We start from the raw sequence: 25,773 nt of genomic DNA on the forward strand, positions 1-25,773 counted from the left end.
TTTGTGTCTGTAAAAGGAGAAAGCTACTTCTTCTCAGTGGCTCTGGTGAAGCCATGTGAAGTCTGAGGAAATAACCCTGATGTCATCACAGTATTATCTCAGCTTGGGCTTGGAGACTGCATAATGTGCAACAGTGGAGTTGGACAGACAAGCAGGGAGGGCCTAACAAAAGATGCTATAAAGTTTTGTTATGGAAAATGTAGGATCCAGTGTTTTTGGAGCTTGACCCAAACCAGACTCTAAAGGTTAGGGGTATAGTTCTCAAACTTTTACACCATATACCACCTCAAAAAATACTAGGCTCACTTAGTCCCACCACTGTGACCGAAGTTATTATACAGTAGCATAGGCCTACCCTTTTTAGTGACGGACTGTTCACACAGGAGTTGGGTTTCTGGTCCACTTGTACCTGCTCCCATTGACCCATGCCCTATTGCCATCATACATAAACCATATGTAAGGTCCAGCTATTGTCAAGAGGTGGAGACCTGTCTGAGCAGGATTTTACAGTGCCACAAGGGGTACGCCTTCGCTAGTAGTACTATCTTCACCATGATGATGTAAATCCCATTGGCAAGGGTGGCCCCAGGACAACCAGTCCCCCATCTTGGCCTGTTAAGGCCAGCCACTTGTGCATGTCATTGCATTGCTTACCTGTCAGGGTGTGTTTCCTTAGCCTTTATCTCAACAGACTTTGAACATACCAGAGGGATTATTTGCCCACAGCTGTGACAGTGGTTAGGGGTCTGGGTGTGTCCACACAGGAGTGGGCTGCATGCTGTGTTTCTGGGGCCCATTGCTGCTCAAATATGATGTGTAGTTGAGTCTGGGAATGTGAGGTACCCAATTTCTGTGTGTGGCCAAGGGGAGGCACTGCAGGAGTCTTGTTAGCGGAGGGGCTCTGTACTGGCAGGAGGAGGCTTACACACTCGGCTCCTCTTTTTAGTCCATATTACAGAGCCTTGCCAGCTGCAGAAGCTGTAGCAGGTAGCACGCAGATAGCACAAGGCAGCATGTGGCATGTACCATCTACTAGCAATGGTACACTAAGACACTTCACACACACGTGATCAAGTGTAATGAAATGGGTATACACACACACACACACACACACACACACACACACACATATCAGCATGCTAACATGCTCACAATAACAATGCTAACAAGATAATGTTACACAGTTATAACATCTACCATGTTCACCATTTTAGTTTAGCTTCAGGTACACTACATGGTCAAAAGTATGTGGACACTGGAACATTCAACTCATATGTGTTTGCTGAATGTAATTTCAAAACCATGTTCTGCAATAAGAGCCTTCACTATTCTTGTTTCACACTTTCTATTTTCAATTAAGCTTAGTTTCAGTTGGTTTCCAGAGTGGGTTACTTGTTTCAGTTTAGTTTTTATTGTTTGAAGTGTTTTAGTTTAGTTTTCATTGGTTTCAACATTAGTTTTAGTTGTTGTTTTTTATTTTAATATGGGGGGTATTTGTCTTGGTTTGATTTCAAAATGAATTTTGAAAGATGTGGTCACTGAGTGCATTTTGTGTCAAAGCAACTTTAGACCACATTTACCTTTTAATTACAAGTATGGGGGATACTTGTCAGGGCCAAAATTTAAAGGTCCAGATTGTAAAATTTAGTGACATCTAGTGGTGAGGCTGTATATTGCAACCAACTGAAATTTCTTCCATGTCCCAAGCATGTAGGAGAACTAAGATGGTTAACACGATAACGTGAACGGCCCTATCAGGAACCAGTGTTTGGTTTGTCCATTCTGGGCTACTGTAGAAACATGGCAGTGCAACATGGCAGACTCCACAGAAGAGGACCCGCTCCCTGAGTAGATATAAACAGCTCATTCTAAGGTGACTAAAACACAACAGTCCAGGGGCCCTATTTAGATGGTCTAAAGTGGACGGCGGAAGGCTCATAATCCATGTCGCAAGTGTCATTGCTATTTAGATGCAGACGCAGTTGTCATTTTCACGCCCTGCGCCATCTTCGTCTAACTAGCAAATGAACTTGCGCTTCTCTGGGTGTGTTGGTCTAAAAATGAGGAGTGGTCAGGCGCAGTCATGCTAGTTAGATGACGTAAAAAGCAAATGCACCAGTGACCAACAAAAACCTGGTCTAAAGTCAACGGCGCAGTATTTCGCTGTTAAACAAGTTAGTAATATGCGTCTCTAGGCGGGTGCACAACGCGCGTGCACTCTGCTCAGACACACACGGAACAGCCACACATATGCAAAAGATAACAAATAAAAATATGATTACAATGTGAAAGGTTATTATTGTGCACATTAAAATATTTATCAGAAACACGTCTTAATGGTCAGTCATTAATCAGAATGATCTAATCGCAGTAATAATGATCATCATAATCCGGGAGGTCCAAGCTCGCAGTGTCCGGATATACGGAACTGCGAGCAGACCTCCACGGGCTGATGATGCATAGCCTGTAAAATGAACTTGTCTTTCCCCATTGAATTGTGATCATTTTGGCATGTAAATCACAAAATCAAAGATGTGAAAACGTTTGATAAACTTTATTTTGACATAAACACAACAATAACCAGCTTCTGTGAACTAAAAACGTAAACTTATAGCCCTACAAGTACAAATGTATATGTAAAAAAAAAAGCTTTTAGAACGTAAAACTGAAGATCATCTTGTCAGGAGGAGGAGGAGGAGGAGGAGGAGGAGGAGGAGGATGACCCCAGCTCCGCAGCCAGCGCGCAGCCAGACCAGATGGGCCCGGGTGCAGCCATGGGACCAGCCCTTCCTGCACCTTCAGGCGGGGGGTTCAGGATGCTGGAGCGGGAGCTGGGCTCTCTAACCTCCCGGGTTAAAATAAAAAAATTGAATAATTTACAATTTGTTGACAGCGTTTCTCTCGTGCGCACGCGCTCTCTCTTTCTCTCTCGCAGTCTCACGCTTTCTTTTCTTTTGACTTTTCCAAGATGACAGATGCTGAATATATACTCCCTATCTGATGCTGTGGCTGTTTGTGGTTGGCTGAGAGGGATGTGAACTCATTAGTGTGCAGCTGTGTTAATCAAATCAGGTTGGGTTTCCATTACGCGTGCCAAACGTGCCAAACAGTGCCAATCCCCTTTGATCTGACATCAGATGTGACGGGACAGTCGATATAGAGATACATTTATGTGCTGATTGCAGATAGTTGCGTTGAATAGTGTTTTTTGGGTATTTATTGCATTGTTAATGTGCCTGATATTCTGGAAACCTGCCTGTGAGGTTTTGGTGACGTGTGTGCACTGTCTGCCGGTCAGCCAAACTTCGGCTTACACCGGCTGCGCTCCCCCCCTGCGTTGACCTGGTTTCAGCTGGTGAGCTTTTAGTGCACCTTCAGTGAAGCCTTTTGGCACGAAACTGTCACTCTGTTGACACCTCCCCCTGCTGCGCCGCCACACCCATCTCAGCGCACCTCGGTCTGCCAAACTACCAAACTGAGCGCGCCTTGGGTTGCGCTGCTTGAAACTAGCTCTGCGCGGGGTTCGCCACCCTGCGCCACCCTGCACCGCGCCGGGAAACTAGAGCCCTTTGTCCTGTGAGCAGTCCAGTCTCAACAAACATATGCACCAAAAGCCTCCGCATACTTTTATAGACAGATTTTACCCAACTGACAAAGACTAAAACTAAAGATATTTACAGAATATTTTTATTATATTTCTGTAAATACACCATTTTGTTTTAAGTTCGTTTTTTCCCCCTTAAGTCTAGTTTTATTTTTATTTCAGTTAATTTTTTCCCCCACCTCGTTTAAGTTTTTAGTTTAGGTTTGTACAAAACTATTCTTGTTTACCAATTGCAAAAACTACAATAAAATACAAAAAATTCAATCAAAGAGACTTTTGGCGTCTGGACAAAATGTTCTGATGAACTAAATGGTGCATTTGGGGGACCTGGAATTGATATTCATTCATTCATTTATATGGCTGTATTTTGTATTCGTTTTACTACATATTTGAAAAAAAAAAAACAGAACAAACCATGCCTTCGAAACCCACAGCATGGTTTATTTTAAAATTACACCGCCAGAAACTGTAAAAGCAGAAATTATTGTTGGATTTTCAAAGTTTGGACGGTCCCCGGACACATCATGTGCAATAAACACTTCTGTCAGAAAAAAACAAAAAAACCCCAAAAAAACACATAACCAAATCTGAGCTTAAAAAAGTGCTATTTTATCAAAATCACTTTATTCTATGTCTCATTTAAAATTTGACCAAAAATAAACCATTTGCACTAATAAACCACCATGCACAAGAAGATTGAAAAAACGAGAGTTACAGCTGTAACTACGGCTCTATGAATTCTGGATGACCGCCAGATGGCGGTGCTTTAGCACTGGATATCTCCATCTCGCATATGTGCAGGTCGAGTCATTATACCAACAAAGTCACCTGTGACCATGCAATGACGTAGGGTGTTCACCCCGTATAAAACCCCACGTCATCACGCAATCTTTTCCCACTGAATCTTCTCGCCCAGATTCCGAGTGACAGACAGCTCTGGCGGTCATCCAGAATTCATAGAACCATAGTTACAGCTGTAACTCTCCTTCTATTTCATTCTTCCTGACTGCCAGATGGCGGTGCTTTAGCACTGGATGATTTATACCAGCAAGGTCACGAGGAATGCTTACCACGCTAAGGGGTGGAAGCTGTTGACAGGACAGCCACTGCCACAGCTATAGGGGCAGCCACATTGACACGGTAATAGCGAGCGAAGGTACATGAAGACCCCCAGGTCGCGGCAGTACAGATGTCTTGCAGAGAGACCCCTTTTAATGCTGCCCAGGATGTGGACACACTCCGAGTAGAGTGACACTTCACATTACTAGGGGCTGGCAGGCCTTGTGACCTGTAAGCGTGAAGAATCACATCCACAATCCAGTTAGAAAGTCTCTGTCTTGATAGGGGTGTACCTTTCTTACAACCCCCATAGCAGACAAAAAGTTGGTCAGTCTTACGTAAACTGGCAGTGGCCCCCACGTATGTCTTGAGTGCCCGAAGCGGGCACAGTAGCTCAGATGGCTCCTCTGCCCTCTGAGAAGAACCCGATGGATTAAATGCCACCAACTCGATGGCTTGATTTACATGTGAGGAAGGCACTCTTTTTGGCAGGAAGGATGGATTTGGCAGGAGAGTAACCCTTGAACCATCAGGATACCAGCGCATGCACATCTGGCTCACTGAAAGGGCATGGAGCTCCCCCACTCGCTTTGCTGACGTGATCGCAAGTAAAAACGCTGTCTTAGCAGATAACCACCTCAATTCAATCTGCCCCAGCGGCTCAAATGGGGGGGAGACACAAGGACCCCAATACCAACTTCAAGTCCCATGATGGCACTACAGTGACTCTCGATGGTCTTAGCCTCTGTGCACCCTTTAAGAACTGACTAACCAGATAGTGTGACCCCACTGTCTGATTGTCCACTCTCACATGTCCTGCTGAAATGGCAGCGGCATACACTTTCAACATTGATGCACATCTGCTGGCATCGAACAATGACTGCAGAAAACGCAGAATGATGACCACCGAGCAGGTCTCTGGATCCTCATCATGTGTTTTGCACCACTGGGAAAAAAGCTTCCACCGATTTGCATAGAGTGACCTAGTGGAGGGAGCCCTTGAACTTAACATGGTGTGGATCACCGACTGGTCACAGGACGCCAGGAGTGGATCCTGGCTTCCAATGGCCAGACACACAGCTGAAGGCGATCCGGATTCAGATGCCATATGCGTCTCCCCAGCTGAGACAGAAGGTCTGGTCTCCTTGGGAGGTGCCAGGGCTCCCCACTGAGTATTTTCAGAAGCACTGGAAACCATGGTCTCCCTGGCCAGTTGGGTGCCACCAGAATCAGTTTGTGGCCTCCATGTTGGACTCTGTCCAACGTTGCCCAAATTAGGGGGATCGGGGGAAAGGCATACAGGAGGCAGGTCGGCCAAGCGTGAGCTAAGGCATCCTGCCCCAATGGACTGGTAGTCTCCCTTAGGGAGTACCAGAGGGGACAATGTGTTGATGTTTCGGAGGCAAAAACATCCACTTCTGCTCTGCCATATCGGCTCCAAATCATTCCCACTACGTCTGGGTGAAGTCTCCAGTCTCCCTGATTCAGCCCTTGGCGTGACAGCACATCGGCTGCACTGTTCTGCATTCCTGGTATATGTACGGCCCTGAGGCTCAGGAAGTGGGGAAATGCCCATGTAAGGAGCTGCTGTGCCACTCGCAGACCTTGCCTGGACCGAGTGTCCCCCTGATGATTGACGTGATATACTGCTGAGGTGCTGTCTGTCTGGATGAGAACATGCTGGCCCCTTAGTATTGGAAGGAAATGTTGCAGTGCTAGATAAATTGCCCTGAGCTCGAGCACATTTATGTGTTCTAACCTCTGCCACACATTCCATCGGCCCCTGATGGTCCTGCGCTGCCAGACTGCACCCCCCCAATAGAGAGGCATCCGTCTCCACCACCTCTCGGCGGGAAGGAATTACCCCCAGAGGTACCCCCTTGGTCAGGTAACTCACTCTTCTCCAAGGCTTCAGAGCCTGGCAACATAAGCTGGACACCCTGACGTTCCTGCCCCTGTGCCCCTGTGCCCCTGTGTCCCCAGTGGCACAGGGGCAGGAACGTCAGGGACACCCTGACGTTCCTGCCCCTGTGCCACTGGGGATCCAAGCGGAGCCCATTGACCCAAATTTGAAGGGGGCGTAAGGACAGAAGACCAAGAGGAATCACCATGGATGCTGCTGTCAGCATGCCCAGCAGCCTGAGAAGGAGGCCGAACTTCATAAGCTTGCCCCTCTGGAAGCAACCTATAAGTTGCAGAATAGCCTCCACCCTCTTTTGGGAAAGAAAGGCTCTCATTAGCCGTGAGTCAAGTGTCATGCCCAGGTAATCCACCCTCTGACTGGGTGTAAGCTTGCTCTTGCTGAAGTTCACTGTAAGGCCCAGCTGGCTCACATGGCCAAGCAGCATGGCTGTGTCCCCGATTGCCTGCTCGGCTGTTGGGGAAATGATTAGCCAATCGTCTAGGTATGGTAAGACTGTCAACCCTCTGGCTTGTATGGGAGAAAGGGTGTCTGCCACGCACCTTGTGAATATGCGAGGGGCCAGTGAAAGACCAAATGGCAACACTTTGAGTTGGCAGGCCTGTCCCTGAAACACAAACCTCAGGAACTGCCTGTGGTGTGGTGCAATAGGCATGTGAAAATAGGCGTCCTTGAGATCCACTGACACAAACCAGGCCCCCTCTGTCACTGAATGCAGAACATCTGCCATCTGTAATATTCAAAATGTCAGAACCTTTAAAAATTGGTTTAAACCCCTCAGGTCCAGGATTGGACGGAACCCGCCATCCTTCTTCGGAATCAAAAAATACACTGAATAAAACCCACTGAGCTGTGTATGCCCTTCTACAGGCTCGATGGCTTCTTTTTCTAAGAGGGCTGCCAATTCCTGGCTGAGGGCCAGGGATTTTGCGGGGTCGTCGACCACAGTCATTCTGACCCCACCAAAAGCAGGTGGCTGGCGTTGGAACTGTAGTGTGTATCCCCTGGACAGTGTGAACACCACCCAAGGGTCTGTGGTCTCCCTCTCCCAGTAGCTGAGTTGCTGCTGGGAGAAGCATCCGACACCGGCTGCTCTGACTTCAGGTTCGACCCCCCCAGCTCCCAGAGCCTTTGGGGGGGCGACCACTGGGGGCTAGTCCTCTTGGCACCTGGCAGGTTGGCCGGGAAGAAGCACGCCGGCGCTGATCATAGTGCCCCGTATTGTGAGAGGTTCTAGGCTGTCCACCTGGGCGAGCAGGTGGATGGAAGTGGCTGTGTCCGGAAGGCAAGGGACCTCTACGTCCTGGAACAGGACCCAGGCCCCGCTGCAGACCAGCAAACCTCTGCCTCGCCTGATCTGCCTGTGCACTGCGATCCAGTGCTTGCTGAGCGGCGGGCCCAAAAAGCTGACCTGCAACCACTGGAAGGGTGCGGAGGGTGCGACGACATGCCTCCAACAGGGGGGACTGTGCCAGCCAGACCTGGCGGCGAGCCAGTGTCACTGTTGACATCAACCTTCCAAGCTCCCCAGACATGAAGGCAGAAGTCTGAAGGGATGCATCACTAAGGGTCTGGGCAGAAGAGTCCACACCAGACTCTTGCAGGGTCTGAGACGCCAAGACGCCCCATGTATGCTGCTATATGATAACTTTTAGTAAGGAGATCATCTGTCAGTCGACACTGAGGACGAGGACAGCGAGCATCAGGTCTAAGAGCCTCATCTGGGGAAACTATTAAAGAGGCAATGGTAGGCTCAAGTGGGTCCATACGGTCTAACCCATAGCTACCTGCCTCCTGCATAGCAGCTAAGTTCCTGCAATCACTGGTGTGATGCGAAAACCGTTTAGGGTCTGCCCAACACTTATGGAGCTCCTCAATATAAGGTTTAGAGGGAGGAACCGAGAAGGCAGAGGGCTGTGGTGTCTGCCTGAAAAAGGCACTTGAAGGAGCTGCTGCCACCGGAGCTTCATCCAGCCCCAGGCGTGCTAAAGCCATCCTAATAGCTGGCTTCATTGTGGCATGACCAACGTCAGATCCATGCAATGACCCAGCATCGGACCCTTGTGAAAAAGCCCCTGAGGTCATGGAGGCCGTGTCTCTGTTCACATCTTGAGCTTCCTCCTCTTGCTCTGTAAACAAACTGCAGGATGCTGCAGTAGATAGCACATCATCCTCTTGACAAGGCGAGCCTCTTGTGGTGGAGTCACCACTGGGAGCTGGCCCCCTATTATCAGGCTGAAGATTGAGGAGGAGCTCTTTAATCTGGGCAAATTCAGATGACAGAGAGCCAACCTGAAGAGCCAAAGTGTCCACTCTTCTCAGTTTTTTAGGAGGACCATGTGAGGGCGTGTTGCGTCTCTGATGCTGCCGGATTAGTCATACTAGCAGCCGGCAGGTCAGTATTATTTTCTATTTCTGCAAGCCTAGCCATCCGTATTGGCAGTGGCATAAACCTACAGTTCATACAGGGGTCGTCAGACACGCCTGCCCTAAGGTGTTCAATCCCCAGGCAGGCAGGACTTTGATCATGACCATCCTCCGTGTGGAGGGGAGCCATACATGAGTTACAGACATGCGAGCCCAACATGTCATTAAATAGTTCAAACAAATAAGGAAAAAAATACAATGGCGAATAGCCTTACACAAAATCAGCACACAGCTAATACTATGTTGTCAATAGACACACGTTGTCACTGATGGAAAAACGAATAAAACAACCAGACAACTGTCGTAGCATTATAAACAATACTAGACGGCCACCACGAAAACACCGTGCCGCTATCCAACAAACTTAACTTAGGCTGGGCCGCGTTGAAGCATGCCTCCTAACACAAAAGCTATCTTACAGTACTAGCGAACTCAAGCACTGATTAATTAACTGAACAAATAGCTAACGTTACCTATTAGCTTTCCACCCAACGGTGTATAAGTTACTTACAATACTCTGTCACTGTTGCGTCCCTCCGAGAGCAGAGAGCTAACAACGCAGCGGGTCATGCATGAATGAACCAGGCGAGCCCAGTGGGGCTGCCGGTAGACTTACCTGTGTTGCTGTAATTTAGTTCAGCACGAACCGTAAACGGCGAGATCACCGCTGTCTGTCCGTCTGTACTCCTTTCTTAAGAAAACAGCTTGTCGCAGCCTCTGGTGGACGAACAAAATCGAGGCACCAACCAGCTGGTTACGAGGCTACAAGCGACGAGCTAATTCACCTGCTATTAGCTTCTTCAATTGCGAGAAGATAGAAGGAACAGATTGCGTGATGACGTGGGGTTTTATACAGGGTGAACGCCCTACGTCATTGCATGGTCACAGATGACTTTGTTGGTATAATGACTCGACCTGCACATATGCGAGATGGAGATATCCAGTGCTAAAGCACCGCCATCTGGCAGTCAGGAAGAATGAAATAGAACAAGGCTTTTTTCAACTCCAGGATTTTGTCTTCAACTTTTAACTTTCAGACATCAAAGGATAAGTTTTAAAAATCTATTGAACAATGTATGGTGCAGGGAGGGTCATGCATTTTCCGCCAGTCACTCAGCAAAGTTCAAGTAAAAATATTTGTCATTTCAGGGAGCATGAAAAAAAAAGAAAAAAAAGTCACACCCCAGCTACTCCCCTCCTCTGATAATTAAAGAAAGTCCCTAAAAGACTCAAAATTCCCAGTGGGGTATTTACTGATGTATTTGATGTCGTAAATCAAAACTTGAAAGTCTGTCAAGCAGGTGTTAACCACAGACATTATTGGGGGCATCTAACCAAAAGCCCATTCAAAAACTTTTGACTTCAAGATGAGGGAACCAGGAGTACAAAAGGGCTAACTAATTTTTGAGTTTTGGGACTCATTCCTGCACCACTCCTCTCAGGGAGGTTTAAGTAAAAATATTTGTTGTTAAAACAAACAAACAAACAAACAAACAAAAAACCTTAAGGCCCCAGTAAACTAAAATATTTTTTCCACACGTTTTTTTTTCCTAAGTTTTTTTTTTCTTTTTTTAGTTTTAGGCTACCAATGCAACAAACAAACAAAAAAACAAACCTACAGTAAAGTATGGGAGAATACAAATAATATAGTAAGAACAAATTAGAGACTTTTGACTTTTGGTGTGTGGTCAAAATGTTCTGATGGGCTAAGGGTTACATTAGGGGAGCTTGGACTTTGTATGTTTTTTTTGTGATCAAATTTTAATTTAGTTTCTTGGCAAAGTACTAATAATTAATCATATATAGGCCTACATAGCCACATCTCATCCAGATGTGTCCATATGTTTTACAAATTGAAGGGAATTGACCCTGAAAAGAATTAAGATGCGAAAAAAACAACTAAAATTAAGTAATAGTAAAATAAATAAAAAAAAGAAAGGAAGAACCAAATACTATATATGTGTACACGCACCTAAACATATCCATATAAATCACAAACAGTTACATCAATAGCCTACATGTATGCACATATCACTCCTCCCCCACAACATTTAAAAGATAAAGTACACTCCCTTAGTTTGTCTTTTTTCCTCTTTTCTTTTTTGAAAGTCTATTTTTTTTTTTTATTTCAGTCAACTAAAATATTTTCTCACACCCTGTTTAGTTTTTAAGTTCAGTTTTTTCAGTTTTTAATAACCATGGTAAGGGTAGAGGGTAGACATTAGGGGGACTTTGTATCTCTCTGATCACTGCCACACCGGCTTCTTTTGTGGCAAATACAGTGTATAAAGTGCACCTGGGAAATTAGGAGGGCTTTTGTTTTTAAAGGCCAGGCCGGAAGTGTGTGTTTTCATTACTATGGTTAGCTTTCTTTGAAGCTGCCTCCACTGGTTTCCTGCTCCAACACAGACCATTGCACTACTACACCGAGAGGATTCCGCAGGGGAAACTAGCCGGTGCTCCACCGACACACAGAGGATGACAGACGGAACACAAACAGTCCCGACACGACTCTCACCGCCAGTCACCGGCAAATAAGCAACAAACTGAGCAGCTCCACATTATTCACTGTCAGCCAAGGCCGACACATTTCACCACCGTAACAGGCTCGGACGGGATGCCTGGGAACGGGATAGACATTCCCCGCTTATTTAAACCCAGTCATAGGCCACCGCCGGTAACGTTATGCTAATTTGGTAAATTTCTGACATAGTGAAGCAGAAGTGGGAGGCAAAATGGGATTCCTGCACCAGCTACATCTCCTGCTGTGGAAGAACATATCCCTGAAGAGGAGGGGACCGGTAAGAAATACATTTGTGACATGACAGTGTGTGAAATGATATAAAAATGGACAGTACAGACGTGTCTGGATGTTCGTGTCTTTGGAGAGCAGACGGGCGTCGATTCAGCTGCTGCTGCTCCATTTCCCGCAGCCGTTATTTGGGCTAAGTCTAACAGCACCTGTCTGTATCTGCAAATGTTCCCATCAGGCGTTAGAATAACACCGCAGTGAGCTTAATAAGGAGCATGATGATGAGGATGTCCACGCAGATTTACTGGCGGGGTGTTGTTGGGAAGCTGCTCTCTGTATGTGCTCATACTGTCAAACAGGTAGTTGTTTGTGGTAAACAACAGTTGTGTAATCCCATTTTATGTTTATTAGCCTAAATTTTGAAAAGGCCTATATGAGCTCAGGGTGGGTTTACATGAGGTCCTCAGTTATTTATTTATCACATCTATAAGATGTTAAAAATAAATGCCCTGACAGTTGTTATAATCACAGAATTACGGGATAAGATCACATGACATTATTCATGCTAACCTCAAAACATATATAACAAGCTGTCGCTGTCACTTTAAGAACCACCTGATGAAAAATATTCTGGTGTGAATATCCTGTAATATTTATGGGAATAGAAACATGGAACTTTTTGTTTTTACTACATTCCTTATGACAGCAGGATGTAGGTTATTATGAGATAGGATAATAACATATTGCTTTTGAAATGAATGATGGAAAGGCAGCATCTAAAACTGCTTATGGTGACTATTCTCTGATAAAGTCTTGCACTTCCATGAAATTAATGGACTTAATAAGACAAAGATATAACTAAATATGACAGAACTAATACAGTGGAGGGGCGGCACGGTGGTGTGGTGGTTAGCACTGTCGCGGCATGGTGGTGTGTCGCCTCACAGCAAGAGGGTTGCCGGTTCGATCCCGGGTGTGGGAGCCCCCTTGTGCGGAGCTTGCATGTTCTCCCCGTGTCAGCGTGGGTTCTCTCCAGGCACTCCGGCTTCCTCCCACAGTCCAAAGACATGCAGACTGGGGACTAGGTTAATTGATGACTCTAAATTATTGTTTTTCCATTAGACCATCCCTGTCTGATACAGTGGCATGCAAAAGTTTGGGCACCCCTGGTCAAAATTGTGTTCACTGTGAGTAGTTGAGTAAGTAGAAGATTAACTGATTTCTAGATGGCATAAAGTTAAAGATGAAACATTTCTCCAATATTTTAAGCAAGAGTACTTTTTAATTTCAATCTTTTCCAGTTTCAGAATAAAAAAGGAAAAGGGCCTGAAGCAAAAGTTTTGCACCCTGCATGGTTAGTGCTTAGTAGCGCCCCCTTTGGCAAGTATCACACCCTCCAAACGCTTTTTGTAACCAGCTTAGAGTCTTACAGTTCTTGTTTGGGGGATTTTCACCCATTCCTCGTGCAAAAGGCCTCTACCTTTCTGAGAGTCTTGCCTGCACTACTTTTTGAGGTCTATCTACAGATTTTTAATGACGTTAAGGTCGGGGAACTGTGAGGACCAATGCAAAACCTTCAGGTTGCTCCTCTCGAGGTAGTCCAATGTGGATTTCAAAGTGTGTTTAGAATCATTGTCCTGTTGTAGAAGCCATCCTCTCTTCATCTTAAGCTTTTTTACAGATGCTGTGATGTTTGCTTCCAGAATCCATTGTAACCTCTACCAGTGAAATGTTCTCTGTGTCACTGGCTGTAACACAAACATAAAGCATGATCAATCCACCGCCATGTTTAACAGTTGGTCAGGTGTTCTTTTCATGAAATTCTGCACCCTTTTTTCTCCAAACATACCTTTGCTCATTGTGTCTAAAAGGTTGTATTTTAACTTAACATCAGGCTTGTTCAGATGTTCCTTTGCAAACTTCTGATCCTGAATTTTGTGGTGAGGACCCAGGAAAGGTTTCCTTCTGATGACTCTTCCATGAAGGTCATATTTGTACAGGTGTCACTGCACAGTAGAACAGTGCACCACCACTCCAGAGTCTGATAAATCTTTCTGCAGGTCTTTTGCAGTCAAACAGGGGTTTTGATTAGACTTTCTAGCAATCCAATGAGCAGCTCTCTTGGAAAGTTTTCTTGGTCTTCCAGACCTCAACTTGACCTCCATAGTTCCTGTTAACTGCCATTTCTTAATTACGATCTGAGGAAACAGCTACCTGAAAACACTTTGCTATCTTCTTATAGCCTTCTCCTGCTTTGTGGGCATCAGTTATTTTAGTTTTCAGAGTGCTAGGCAGCTGTTTAGAGGAGCCCATGGCTGCTGATTGTTGGGACAAGGTTTCAGGAGTCAGAATATTTATAAAGATTTGAAATTTTCATCACCTGGCCTTTCCTAACGATGATTGTGAACAAGCCAGAGTCCTAACAAGTTAATGATGGTGTGAGACCCTGGTAAAAGTTGCCTGAGAGCTTAAATATCTTGGGGTGCCCAAACTTTTGCATGGTGCTTCTTTCCTTTTTTCACACTAAAATTGTACAAAAAAAACCAAAACACTAATCTTGCTTAAAATGTTGAAAAGCATGTTTCATCTTTAACTTCATGCCTTTTGGAGATCAGTTCGTCTTCTACTTAATTAACTACTCACACAGTAAACAAAATTTTGATCAGAGGTACTCAGACTTTTGCATGCCACTACACTGATAACTTTAAAACTCCACACGTTCAGTTTGACAAGAAAATCTTGACTCAAGGTCCACTTACTAGATTCACCTGATCCTTTCAATGGCTTCCAGAGCGATATGAAAGTTTACAACACATGAGAACAGGTGGTTAGTGGTGATGACTGCAAAATACAGTTGAAAGCTCCTGAAAATCTCTAATTTTGGACTTTGAGTAAGGCCAAGAATGAACTTTCAACCTCAAGCATGCTCGGATTTTGAATGCAGGCTTTCTGTTAAAAATTGCAGTCTCTCATGTTCTCTCATGCCTGAGCTAAGATGTGAAGTCACTTGAGTAATTTTCTCAGACTTGACTCATCTCCTCCAGATCAACAGGAGACCTTTGCTGTTCTCCATTTATGTCAGAGTTCAGAGCTTGGAAAGACCGCGTTCCAGTACAAGTTGGTAAACCAAGGTGTTGTTAACAATACCAGTCCTAGTTAGGTTAGCTGCTTCTAGCAATACCAGTTGATGACAACACATTACGCAGTATTTTGCGCATACAAACATCATAGCAACATGTCCACAGATAGAGGTTGGGCAGTACTATGTGTAAGACTTATTTAGTGAGACACAAATAAGACGGAAGGGCTAATGAACAATAAATGAGTATAGCTTTCACTGCTGTTGATGTGCATAGCAGCCAGGAGTGAGGTTCTCCCGACTTTCTCAGTCAGAAATCCAACTTCAGCAGGCATTCCAGTTGGAATTTCTGACTGTGAACTCGTAAATTCCAATTTCCCATTTTAAATGGAACATTGATCAGTAATTTACCTGTGACATGTCAGTTTGTGAGTTTCATGTTTAGAACCTGAATCAGAACTTATTGAGAACATTTAGTGGAAGACAGGACCCCTGAAGAAATTACCAGTGTGGTGATGAAGTTCAAAATATACTCATCACTATAAAAACCACATCTTTATCAAGGCTATTAGCAACCACGGACATACAGGAAATAATGTTCAACCACAGTCTGTGGTCAGTCCTTTTTAACAGTAAGGACCCTGTATTAAAACTAATTTGAGACATTTTCATCAGGAGAATGACAGCAGTGGTCCTTTGTTGAAATAGCCTACTTAAAAGTACCTTACCTCATCTCGTGGTCATGCAAATAATAATTAGCTATTATTAGATCTATTATTCAAAGACAGAAGCTGTTCCACAAACTCTCTAAGGAAATGAGGGTGGATGGTTTGGTGTACAAAATGTCTGATTGATTCATATTCTGTTTCCTACCATTTGTCAATGTTGGTTTCTTATAACCATGCCCAAAAGCTTAGCAAAGTTGTTTAAGTTGGCTAAACTAGGGCTGGGATAAAATCTTTAAAACATTTACACTAGAGACGCACAATATAAGATTTTTTTGCAGATATCCGATATGCCGATATATAACAACTTATTTGGCTGATAACCGATACCAATTTCGATATATCCACTTTTTTCCCACCTAATTTTAGTGATCATCAAGTCTAATCTATTGTGTAATTAACATCATGTTATACATGCATGCTCTTATCGTGATGGCTTTCCAGCAGATGGAGACATTAAATAGAATACTTTTCAATGTATGTAATATTCATTGTGCAAAATAAGAAAAAGCACGCTGGCCAATTCTGATAGTTCACTTTAAAGCTGATAATGGCTGATACCATGATGTACTGATATTCTCAGCATGTCGGCAGATTCTGATAGCTCATTTTAAAGCCAATGTTAGCCGATACTGATGACATGCCGATATTATCATGCATCCCTAGTTTACACCACAAGATTTTTGATAAATAATCATCAGTAACAAGGATATTATAACTAAGTGGGTAAAGGTCAATAATAGAACAACTAGAACAGTCTGGCAAGTTCAGAAAATTACTGTAATGCAGCTTTAAAGATATACTATGCAGGATTTTCCTAAAAAAACAAAAACAATGTATAGACACATACAAAAGTAATCCCTCTCAGTCATCACTGACTGAATGACCAACAAGAAGTGTGTGGAGGCGTAGTTATCTGCAGAGACCCTGCATTCTGCCCGTATTTTCTTCTTTTCTTCATATTTTGCTATATTTGGGATGCTCAGGTGCACAACACGCAGGTGAAGTTGGGATTCTATAAAAAGGTAGTGACCAGGTGCCAGGCCGTAGGCAGCACGCACTCAAGAGGAAGCTACGAAAGTCGTAGATACAGCAGCATTAAAACGCAAGTATAGCAAGCGAAGGTGCAACCGGGGTTGGCTTTTACTTTCACTTTAGCTTGCGTTATTGTTTACAAATAGTAACCAACAATTTTTTCTTTGTATACCTTGGAAACCGGGAAGAGAAAATGTTACGTTACATTTATGCATCTTGTGTATGAGAGAGGGAGAGAGAGAGAGAGAGAGAGAGAGATGAGAAAGTGTTTCCAGGTCTCACTGCATCACTGATTATTAAAACTCATTTGCTTTTGAAGCTTTATTTAATGACCATTGTGAGCTTGAGTAAGGCTTACTCCCACTTCTCACAGTGGATCCACTGATGCATTTTCATGCCAGTTTCATCATTTCATGTTATTATAGAGCAAGTTCTGCTGTAATATCCACTTTTTTAACCCCTTCTGCTCCGTCTGTCTGTCATGGGAAAAACATTTTGTAGCCTGCCCTGAAGATCAATCTCCTCAACAACGTGGAATTTGCTTTTTCAGTGTCTCAGTTTGTAAAACTGATTTTGTGCATAAGAGACAATGATTGAGATAATCCATTTATTACAGTCATTTTAGAACGTGGAACGAGATGCATTTTATAATCTCTGTGCATGTCTCTGCAGTCTTAAGGTTAATCTGAGACATTGTATTTAGATGTGAGCTGTGTTGAAAGGGATACTCAAATGTTTCAGTTCCGACCTAGTAAGACTGTCGTCGTGACTTCTATGTAAATGTAACTGGGGTGCTTATTCAGACATGAGAGCAACATGTTAAATTGCCTCCAGATTAACATCAATGAGTGCATGTCTGAAAGGGGCTTAAGAGTCTGGGTGTCAGAACACAATCACTTGCACTGGTGTGCCCAAATGATTTTTCACATTCACATACTCTTATTTTTACTTGTTTGTGCAGCAAAATGCTGCACTGAAGTGCTGGTGGTCAGCTTTGCAACACTAGCAGGCTGAGAAGGACAAAATACAGAGGCAAACAGTAAAGAAAGAATTTGCAATTGCAGATCCATCAAAATGAATCTGGATCAGCCCTGATACTGATTCAGGATCAGTATCTGTAACTGTAACAATTTACACATCCTGTAAATGGAATGAACTGCACAATTGTGCAGTAAGGTTGGAGTTTTGGCTAATTTTGCTTTTGCCCAACATCAGTAACTAATCAGTTAATTTGTGAGAAAAAAAAGCAAAATAACGTGAAAGTGGCTTCATTTTGAGTTGCAAAAGCCCTTTAGCACTGTAAACTATGTTAGCACCATTAGCCATTATAACACTGCTAACAGCACTAACAGAGTTAAGAGTAGTTAACAATGCTAAAGGGGATTTGTAGCTCAAAAATGGGCTGCTCACTCACCGGGGTGACCTAGGGGAGACTTTAGGGTGGGCACAATGTTTCTACAGCAACGTTGTTGGGTCAGGACGGTGTTACTAGCGGTAATTGCCGAATGAGTGGCATGACATCAGCTTTCTGTTCTCTCTCTCTGCACTACACCTTTTTGTGTAATTGATCTGGTGGAGAGTTTAAGTAGTTGACAGCTGTTTCACTGTGATTGTTAGCAGTCCTCATCCTAGCTACGAAGTTCCCTCTCTGTTAATGGAAAACAATAATAAATCCCATCCACATGATCTGTTTATATATTGTCTCATCAGTCTCATACAACATCTCCTTGAAATTTATTTTGTCTGGTGGCTATTCAGAAAACAACATCTCAAATATACTTAGATATGTTCAAATGGCATTCTCCAGATGTGTGGTATAATCTAACAAGATGACCTCCATAACCACACCATCTGAGTATGCATATTGTGATGCCTTTAATCCTTCCAGGGTCTATTATTAGCCATCAGAAATCCTAATGCCTGTCAGCTGGTTTATTTCAGTGATGCCTGTGCTGTTTTTAAAAGCTGAGGCTGGATCTGTCCTCAGACAGCCTGATTTTTATCATCGCCGGATGCCTTTGCTGGTGTCCTGATAGAGGGGTTGGTGTGGGTAGGGTTTGTGTGCAGGGTGGGGGTGCAGTGCAGCTATTTTTAGCCCCTTTACCTTCAGACATCAAACTCTGAGGAGGCAGGAGAGATGCATTGGGGAGCCTGTGTAATAATAATAGTAACAGCTGCGTCATTTCTGTCTATAGATTTATTATCACGCTGCCCTGGTTTGGCTTCACTAAAGCTGTCCATAGGATTGATGATTAGAGCAGAATGGTTGAGTCAGCACTTGGGTGAGACAGCAGCAATCCCATATGTTGGTCCCTACTGACAATGACAAGCTCATGCATAAATTAGAGGAGCATCGTGGCCCAGTTGCATTAAGTATATATGGATATGGAAATATCATATAGGATTTCTTTGAACAAACCATTTTAAATAATCTTGAGCTGAATGAGGCTCAGCAGTCAAGGTAACAGGGATTACAGTCAAAAAATGCAGAAAAGCTCACTGAAGTTAAAGGGATAGTGCACCCAAAAATGAAAATTCAGCCATTATCTACTCACCCATATGCCGACGGAGGCCCTGGTGAAGTTTTAGATTCCTCACATCCCTTGCGGAGCTCGGCAGGGGGAGCGGCTAGCACACCTAATGGCTGACGGCGCCCCTGACTAAGGTCCAAGAACACAAAATTGAAACCACAAAATATCTCCAACATGCTCATCTGTAGTGATCCAAGTGTGCTGAAGCCCCAACATAAAAAGTTGTTTCGAAAAACATCATATGAACTCTGTTTTTAGCCTAACTGCAGCCTGTAGCTCTGACTGCCTCTCTGTGCTCGCGCTCACATGTGCGCGCTTGCATGAGACCAGCGAAAGCATGAGCTTTGCTTACCCGTGTTTACATCACGTGACACGTTCACCGCAGGGGGAGACAGCACTAACCACAGTAGTAACCATTAGAGTGAGGACTCTAAAACTTCACCTGAGCCTCCGTCGGCATATGGGTGAGTAGATAATGGCTGAATTTTCATTTTTGGGTGCACTATCCCTTTAAGTGAAAACAGAAGTAACTGCTAGATGATCCACCATTAGCATTTTAGCTTGAACCCAGCACATACCTGATTGTCATGCAACAATTGAAGTGTGTTTAGTTTTGCTGCAATAAATCAGTTATTAATTAAAGTATAATAAATTACCTTGTTGTTTTTTTTTACTTATGCTGAGGTGTGGGCCTGTCATGATAACTCTTTTTGTTCAATATTTCTTCCCAAAAATAGTTGGGATAAAACAATATTATTGGTTATCTCATTTTGAGACCATTTTTTTAACCACTGATTTGATCATCATATAATAGCATAATAATGCAAGTACATCCTTTCAAAGATGAACTTTCAATTCTTAAGAATATTTAGATGTTGGTACTAGAATATGAAAAAATATTTAACATGTTTTTAATAAGTAATTAATAACTATTAATATATCCAAGAAAGTCGGCCCTATATATACAATTGTAGTACCCAATTATAGTACCCTATGGTACCTCAAAATTTGGTCAACAAAAACACAGACAAGTGATGCTTCTTACAACTTACAAGCGTAGTGAAGCTCCGGGAACAGTTCCTTCTATAATCTGGCTGCTGTGCTGCAGTCAGCACCTGGGTAAAGATGCATGGCCTGGGAGCTGGGTGGTTTGCTGGTGGATTTATGGAGTGGGGGATGAAGTTGTTGGAGGGTAAAACTACAAATGACAGACTTTTTGGTTTGCTGCCAGTGGTTGGCAAGCTAAAGACTGTCACGCCTGTGGCTCTCCAAAAGTGCAGATGCAGGCTACCAGTAAGCTAGGCTGTACCGTCTTGTGTTTTTTAATTCATCTTCAGAGTCGCGTAAGTAGAAAGAAATTTTGGATGCAGCAGTGTGCACTGCATGTCATGTGACAAGGACCAACCAATCACAGCCAAGAGATATCTTTCCCTTCATCCATAAATATCAGTCTGTGATAAATATGAAGAAGAAGTTGATCATTTTATTGCAGAGCTGCCAGAGCTTTACATCTGTCCCACGGACAATAGGCCTACACACAAACAGCGCCTTGAAGAAGATCAGCTTTGCACTCAGGATTTCAGGTTCATAGGCTATGATATGGTGCTCGTTGAGGTTGCTTAGCAGCTACCTGCAATTATTGAGAAATTAACCCATAATAACGGCATCATTTATTTTATTTTATTTTTTTGTACTGTTCACAAACGTCCAAGCCACTCATAGTTTACCTTTGTACATGCCTACCAGGTGGGAAAATGTCAGTACACTCACAGCTCACTCAAATGACGTATGTGTACCATTGATGGTCTGCAGCATTCTACACTCCTACAGTGCTTTGCTGTCAGCTCAGCCTTTACTTTGTTAATCAAATCATTGTGGTGTGACAGGAATATTTATTGGGGTTTCCTGGTGTTGTAGTTCTCACACTGTAACTTCCCCAATACTGGTTGTTTGCACAGCTGTTGAGCAGTGAATTTGTGTAACTGCATGTCTAAAGATAAGGAGGAGAGAATTTGGTTGCATAATAAAGCCCATTTCTGTGTCCTCATCAAACTTTGATAATTCTTGTCCATTTTGAATATCATAGCAATAAAACAAAAATTCATCAGGAATACAGCCTTTGGCTTATGACATTGAAAATATAGGATGAGGATAGTGTGAGGCAACTATAGGAAAATTACAGTTGTGGAGGACTAGCTCTTTGCACTAGAAAACCTGCACAAAACAAGCAACGTCTGTGGAAAAAGGGGAAGCTGGTAGAGAAGCAAATAAAGAGGAAGAGGTAGAAATTGATCCAAAGATAAGCAGGCATTTGATGTATGCATTAGCATTCATTTGGAGTGGTGTTTGTATCCACCTGATGAATGTAAGTTCACTACTCATCCCTTTTGTATTTTGTGTCCTGAATGTTTTCTGCCTTGCTAAAATTTGATTGTATTGTATGTTTGGTTTTCTTATACGGCACTGATTAGCAGAACCCCAGGGGCTTGGCCTATTCCAGGCTAGCCTGGTTCCAGACCATAGACCCCGCCCACTCAACTAAGTAGGCTTGCATCTCTGGTCTGGCATACTTAAATGAATTTGCAATTTATCTCGTCCAAATGCTGGACGGACCAATGAATGCCGGGGGTCTAGCGATTAGCCAGTCAACGCCACGCTGATGTCAAGCTTTACGCCGGTGGGTAACTGGTGAGGATAGCAACAATGGTGACCGCTACAGATCCTACAGACCACATTAACAATGCTATCGAGGTATTTCGCCACTACTCGTGTTAATGGAGGACCAAATTAAGGAAGCTGCTAAACTGGATTTAACGGCGATGCAGCTGGGCGTGCACGACGACGGAGGCATTTTAAACAGGCAATGCTCGCTTGTTTTCGGCACCCCCGAGGCATGGATACTAATGACGTCAGATTCTGGGTGAGTCGTTGATCTTTACTGATTGGTTAGGGAAAAAATTAAATTCCCTCCCCCTTGTAAATCGCCTTCAATGGATGCCATGTCAGACTGAAGGTTCTGGGAGCTTCAGTCTGACACTCAGGCTAATTCCAGGCGGCTGGAATGGACTGACCCAACTGGGCGAACAGATTTATTTATATAGTATACTATCTCATATTACGCACTTTAAATAGGCAACCATGCACTTCATAAACTGATACTGTAAATTGGCACTTTGCACTTCATAGACCCATTAGCTGCTATGTTTCAATGTGAAATCCCCTGTTTTTTATTGTTTTTTATTGTTGTTATTTCCTACTTAAATTGTGTATTTTTGTTACCTGCCAAGGGACTCCGAATGTGAATTAGCGCTGCGCTAACTTCGGCACATTTACACTGTTTTTACTGTTGTTCATTAATGTGCATTGCCCCTTTTAAATAAAATAAATAAATAAATAAATTCACTCTTCTTTTAGCTCTGATTGTTCTCCACCAACTCCTGAGTAAAATATCTGGCTAATTGTGGCGCTGTCGTGATAACCACAATATTGCAAAACCACGCTATTGATAAGCCAACCACAGGAGATGGCGGGCAACCGCTACAACTACTATGTTCACGTTGTTTCTTTTTTTCAAGTGGCTAGGCGAAGGGAATGTGTTGAGGTGCCAAGTGTCTATACTGCTCTGAGCGCTGCATGTTCTACATTTTTTCCTGGTCGCTGAGAGTTGAAAAATTTTCAACTTTGGCCAAAACACTGCAGCCGCTTGTTACTGTCACATTTTTTTTCCAGACGTCCAATCACAGCAGAAGACGGGCAGAACACATAGCCTACTACAAAGACCAACTATCGCGTCCTATGTATATAAGTGCTAAACTACAACAACACTGGAGGAGAAAAGTAACACTGAACCCACACAGAATGGGGGATTCTCCCTACCTACTTCAGCCTTCCCTTCATCCAGAGCAAGAGCCAGAGCAAGTAGTCTACTTTGCACTGACATTTTGTTTCCATGTATATTCAGTATCATGTGAACCAGATGCAACCACAGCATCTCAGCTGAAAAAAACTCTTTTTGTGCTTTATTCCCTATCTGTGTTCTGCATTTAGCCAATGATACACAAGTACTTCATTTGTTTTAAACGTCCAGTACGTAGGATTTAGGGGGATATAATGGTAGAAATAGAACTGCTGTGTTTTCGTTTCCTTAGCATGAATTGTTTATATCTACATAGGGAGTGGGTCCTCATCCATGGAAATCGCTATGTTGCACTGCCATGTTTTTACAGTAGCCTAGGACGGACAACTGAGCACTGGCTCTAGACAGAGCCAATTGAGTTTTCACGTTGGCCACTGTAGTTAGAAGCCTCTATGAGACCAGCGGCATTGGAAGAACACCAATTTTTTAATGCCAAACTGCTTTATTCAGTGTTTGTACTGGATGAAATCACAGGGTCCATTTGTTTTGGAGAGGAAGAGACTTCTGAGGATAATTCGGCTCCTGGTAAAAAACCTCCTGAATAATGAACACTGAAGGATTTCTAGTCTAGAGAAGTTTTAGCTGGTTGCAGTCCTCACCGCTAGACACTACTAAATCTCAATGAATCTTACACTCTATTCCTTTAAAACTTTGTCATTTAAAAAACAACAATATACCTAATTTAGCCTATAAATAAAGCGTCTTTATATACCGGTACATATCTATATAGCACTAAAATCAGGAAGAATTCGAGTGATTTGCAAAAACAAAACACTGTGCTAATACCACATATCACACTGTTGAGCCACCACTCATCCTTCACCATGACAGCTCCAAGCAGCCAAGCACTCTGGTACGAGTCCTACATATATTAGTAAACTATATATAAATATAACTATAAAGTGAAATTATGTTTTGCTGCCTCTTGCAGCAGCTGTTAACTAAAAAAAACCCAACTTAATTCACTGGGCCAACTGCCGGCAACTTTTAAGGTGGAATGTTTACTTGTAATGTTACTCAATGCATGAGTTGACGACCTGAATCCATCAACACACCTTTGACCATTCCATGAGTTTTTCTTTCTTGAATGACATACACTTTTAGTAATGAGTAGATCATATACACGAGTGGAACCCCATGAGTGGTTCCAAAGGTACCATACCCAAAGTGTTTGTTGGAAACGGGGGTTTATGTTCATCAGCAAATCTCTAAGACGGTCAGCTGTTTGGTTACTGACTTGGTATCATTGGTTCACTTGATACTCCACAAACTACAGGTGTGAAAGCTAGTTTACTTTGCAGAGATGAGTGAAAACTGCATCATTAGTGTTATGATAGTTCTCTGTGGATTTCTCACTACGAGTGATACCTTTCACATGACACATTTGATTCTTTGTTAATCTATAATATTTAGTAGTGCAGCTTTAAGAAAAAGTGTAAAGTATAAAGTATTTTATTGGAAAAGTAGTGAGCCAAGCACAGCTGCATGTATTAATATAGTAACACATTTCTGCTGAGTAGATGCAAAATACAAAAAAAGATTCAGAATGCGAAACAAATGTGGCATACAGTAGACAGTAACCAAACACTGCTCAGCTGCACAGAGCATATAGTCTCTGCTAGCAGCAGCTAGCCGTGTGTTTGGCCTAGATCTGGTCTGTCTTTGAATGATAGTCTTACAGTGGGCAGGGCAAAACCCACTGGCTGGGTATCTATGGAGACTGCAGAGAGCCGGGGTCTCAAAGACACAGATTAAAATAAAGAGAGAAAGAAAAGAGTAGAAACAACAGGAAAATGAGAAACCATTTGCAGAGACTAACAGAGAGGAGGGGAGGGGATAAAAAAAGAGAGAAAGCTTTTAGAGATGGAGAGGATGAGGGATGAAGCTGCTGACTGATAAGAGAGCGTGCAAATCTGTAGCAGAAGGTTAACTGACAGCTAAATGAATTATACATACTATCTGTAAAGTCTAATAGACTAGCAGCTGGTTCAGTGAGACCTGGCACTGGAGACGGCAGAGGTTATCTATAAATCCTGTGAGGTGACTGTGCTGCAGCTCTTCCTCTGGAGGGCCCTTAGATGCAGTGTTTAACCTTTTATTATTCATGGTTCCTGATGGTCTAGAATTTCTGCACCCTATGTGGAATGAGTGAATCTAGAAAGGTTGGTTTCCTTTACCAAAACAAGCCAACATGAGTTTTATTTTAACACTTAATTTATGGGATTCAGTTTACATTCCAAAACATAACCCTCCCTTTAATCCATTCCTAGACAGATTCTCAAGGCTAGTACCAAAAAAAAAAACATATACTGTTTATAATGTGTATCATACTCTATATGATAATAATGTAATGTACAAGATATAGCTGACTAATGAGAATATGCATTCATGCCTAAAAATACCTTGAATATAGGTGAAGATGCAAGTAAAAAAAGTAATGAACGCTGCAATATTTGATGTTTTGGCCACTTGGGTGCAGGGAAATATATGCAAACACAACTTTGACATATTTTCACCTTATGAAGATGATATGAAGACTTTAACTCCTCAAACATCAAGGTTAAGTGAAGATCTCATGTCCCATTCACTCAGAGACTGTATAAAGACATTGTGGTCTGGACTAAGAATGATGCACCTGTTGCTGAGCAAAGCACTAAACACCACGATAGCAGCAGCAGTAAATTAAGGCTGCAGTTATTTATTTTTAGTCTCTTTGGATTTGAG

The 25,773-nt window shown here is 43.1% G+C and overlaps 1 protein-coding gene and 1 pseudogene across 1 annotated transcript in view; one reads left to right on the top strand and one right to left on the bottom strand.

The window, feature by feature from the left end:
• Nucleotides 1-5,683: 5,683 nt before the first annotated feature.
• Nucleotides 5,684-8,119, bottom strand: LOC117252653 (uncharacterized; annotated as a pseudogene).
• Nucleotides 8,120-11,431: 3,312 nt separating this feature from the next.
• The window catches only part of abca2 (ATP-binding cassette, sub-family A (ABC1), member 2), a 123,782-nt gene continuing 109,440 nt past the window's right edge, over nt 11,432-25,773 (top strand). Inside the window, exon 1 of the mRNA XM_033619700.2 lies at nt 11,432-11,812. Within this exon, the coding sequence (XP_033475591.1) occupies nt 11,747-11,812 (66 nt within the window). The 5' untranslated portion in view covers nt 11,432-11,746. The remainder of the gene's footprint in view (nt 11,813-25,773) is intronic.

Source organism: Epinephelus lanceolatus, chromosome 9, assembly GCF_041903045.1.
Source record: "Epinephelus lanceolatus isolate andai-2023 chromosome 9, ASM4190304v1, whole genome shotgun sequence".
Lineage (NCBI taxonomy): Eukaryota > Metazoa > Chordata > Actinopteri > Perciformes > Serranidae > Epinephelus > Epinephelus lanceolatus.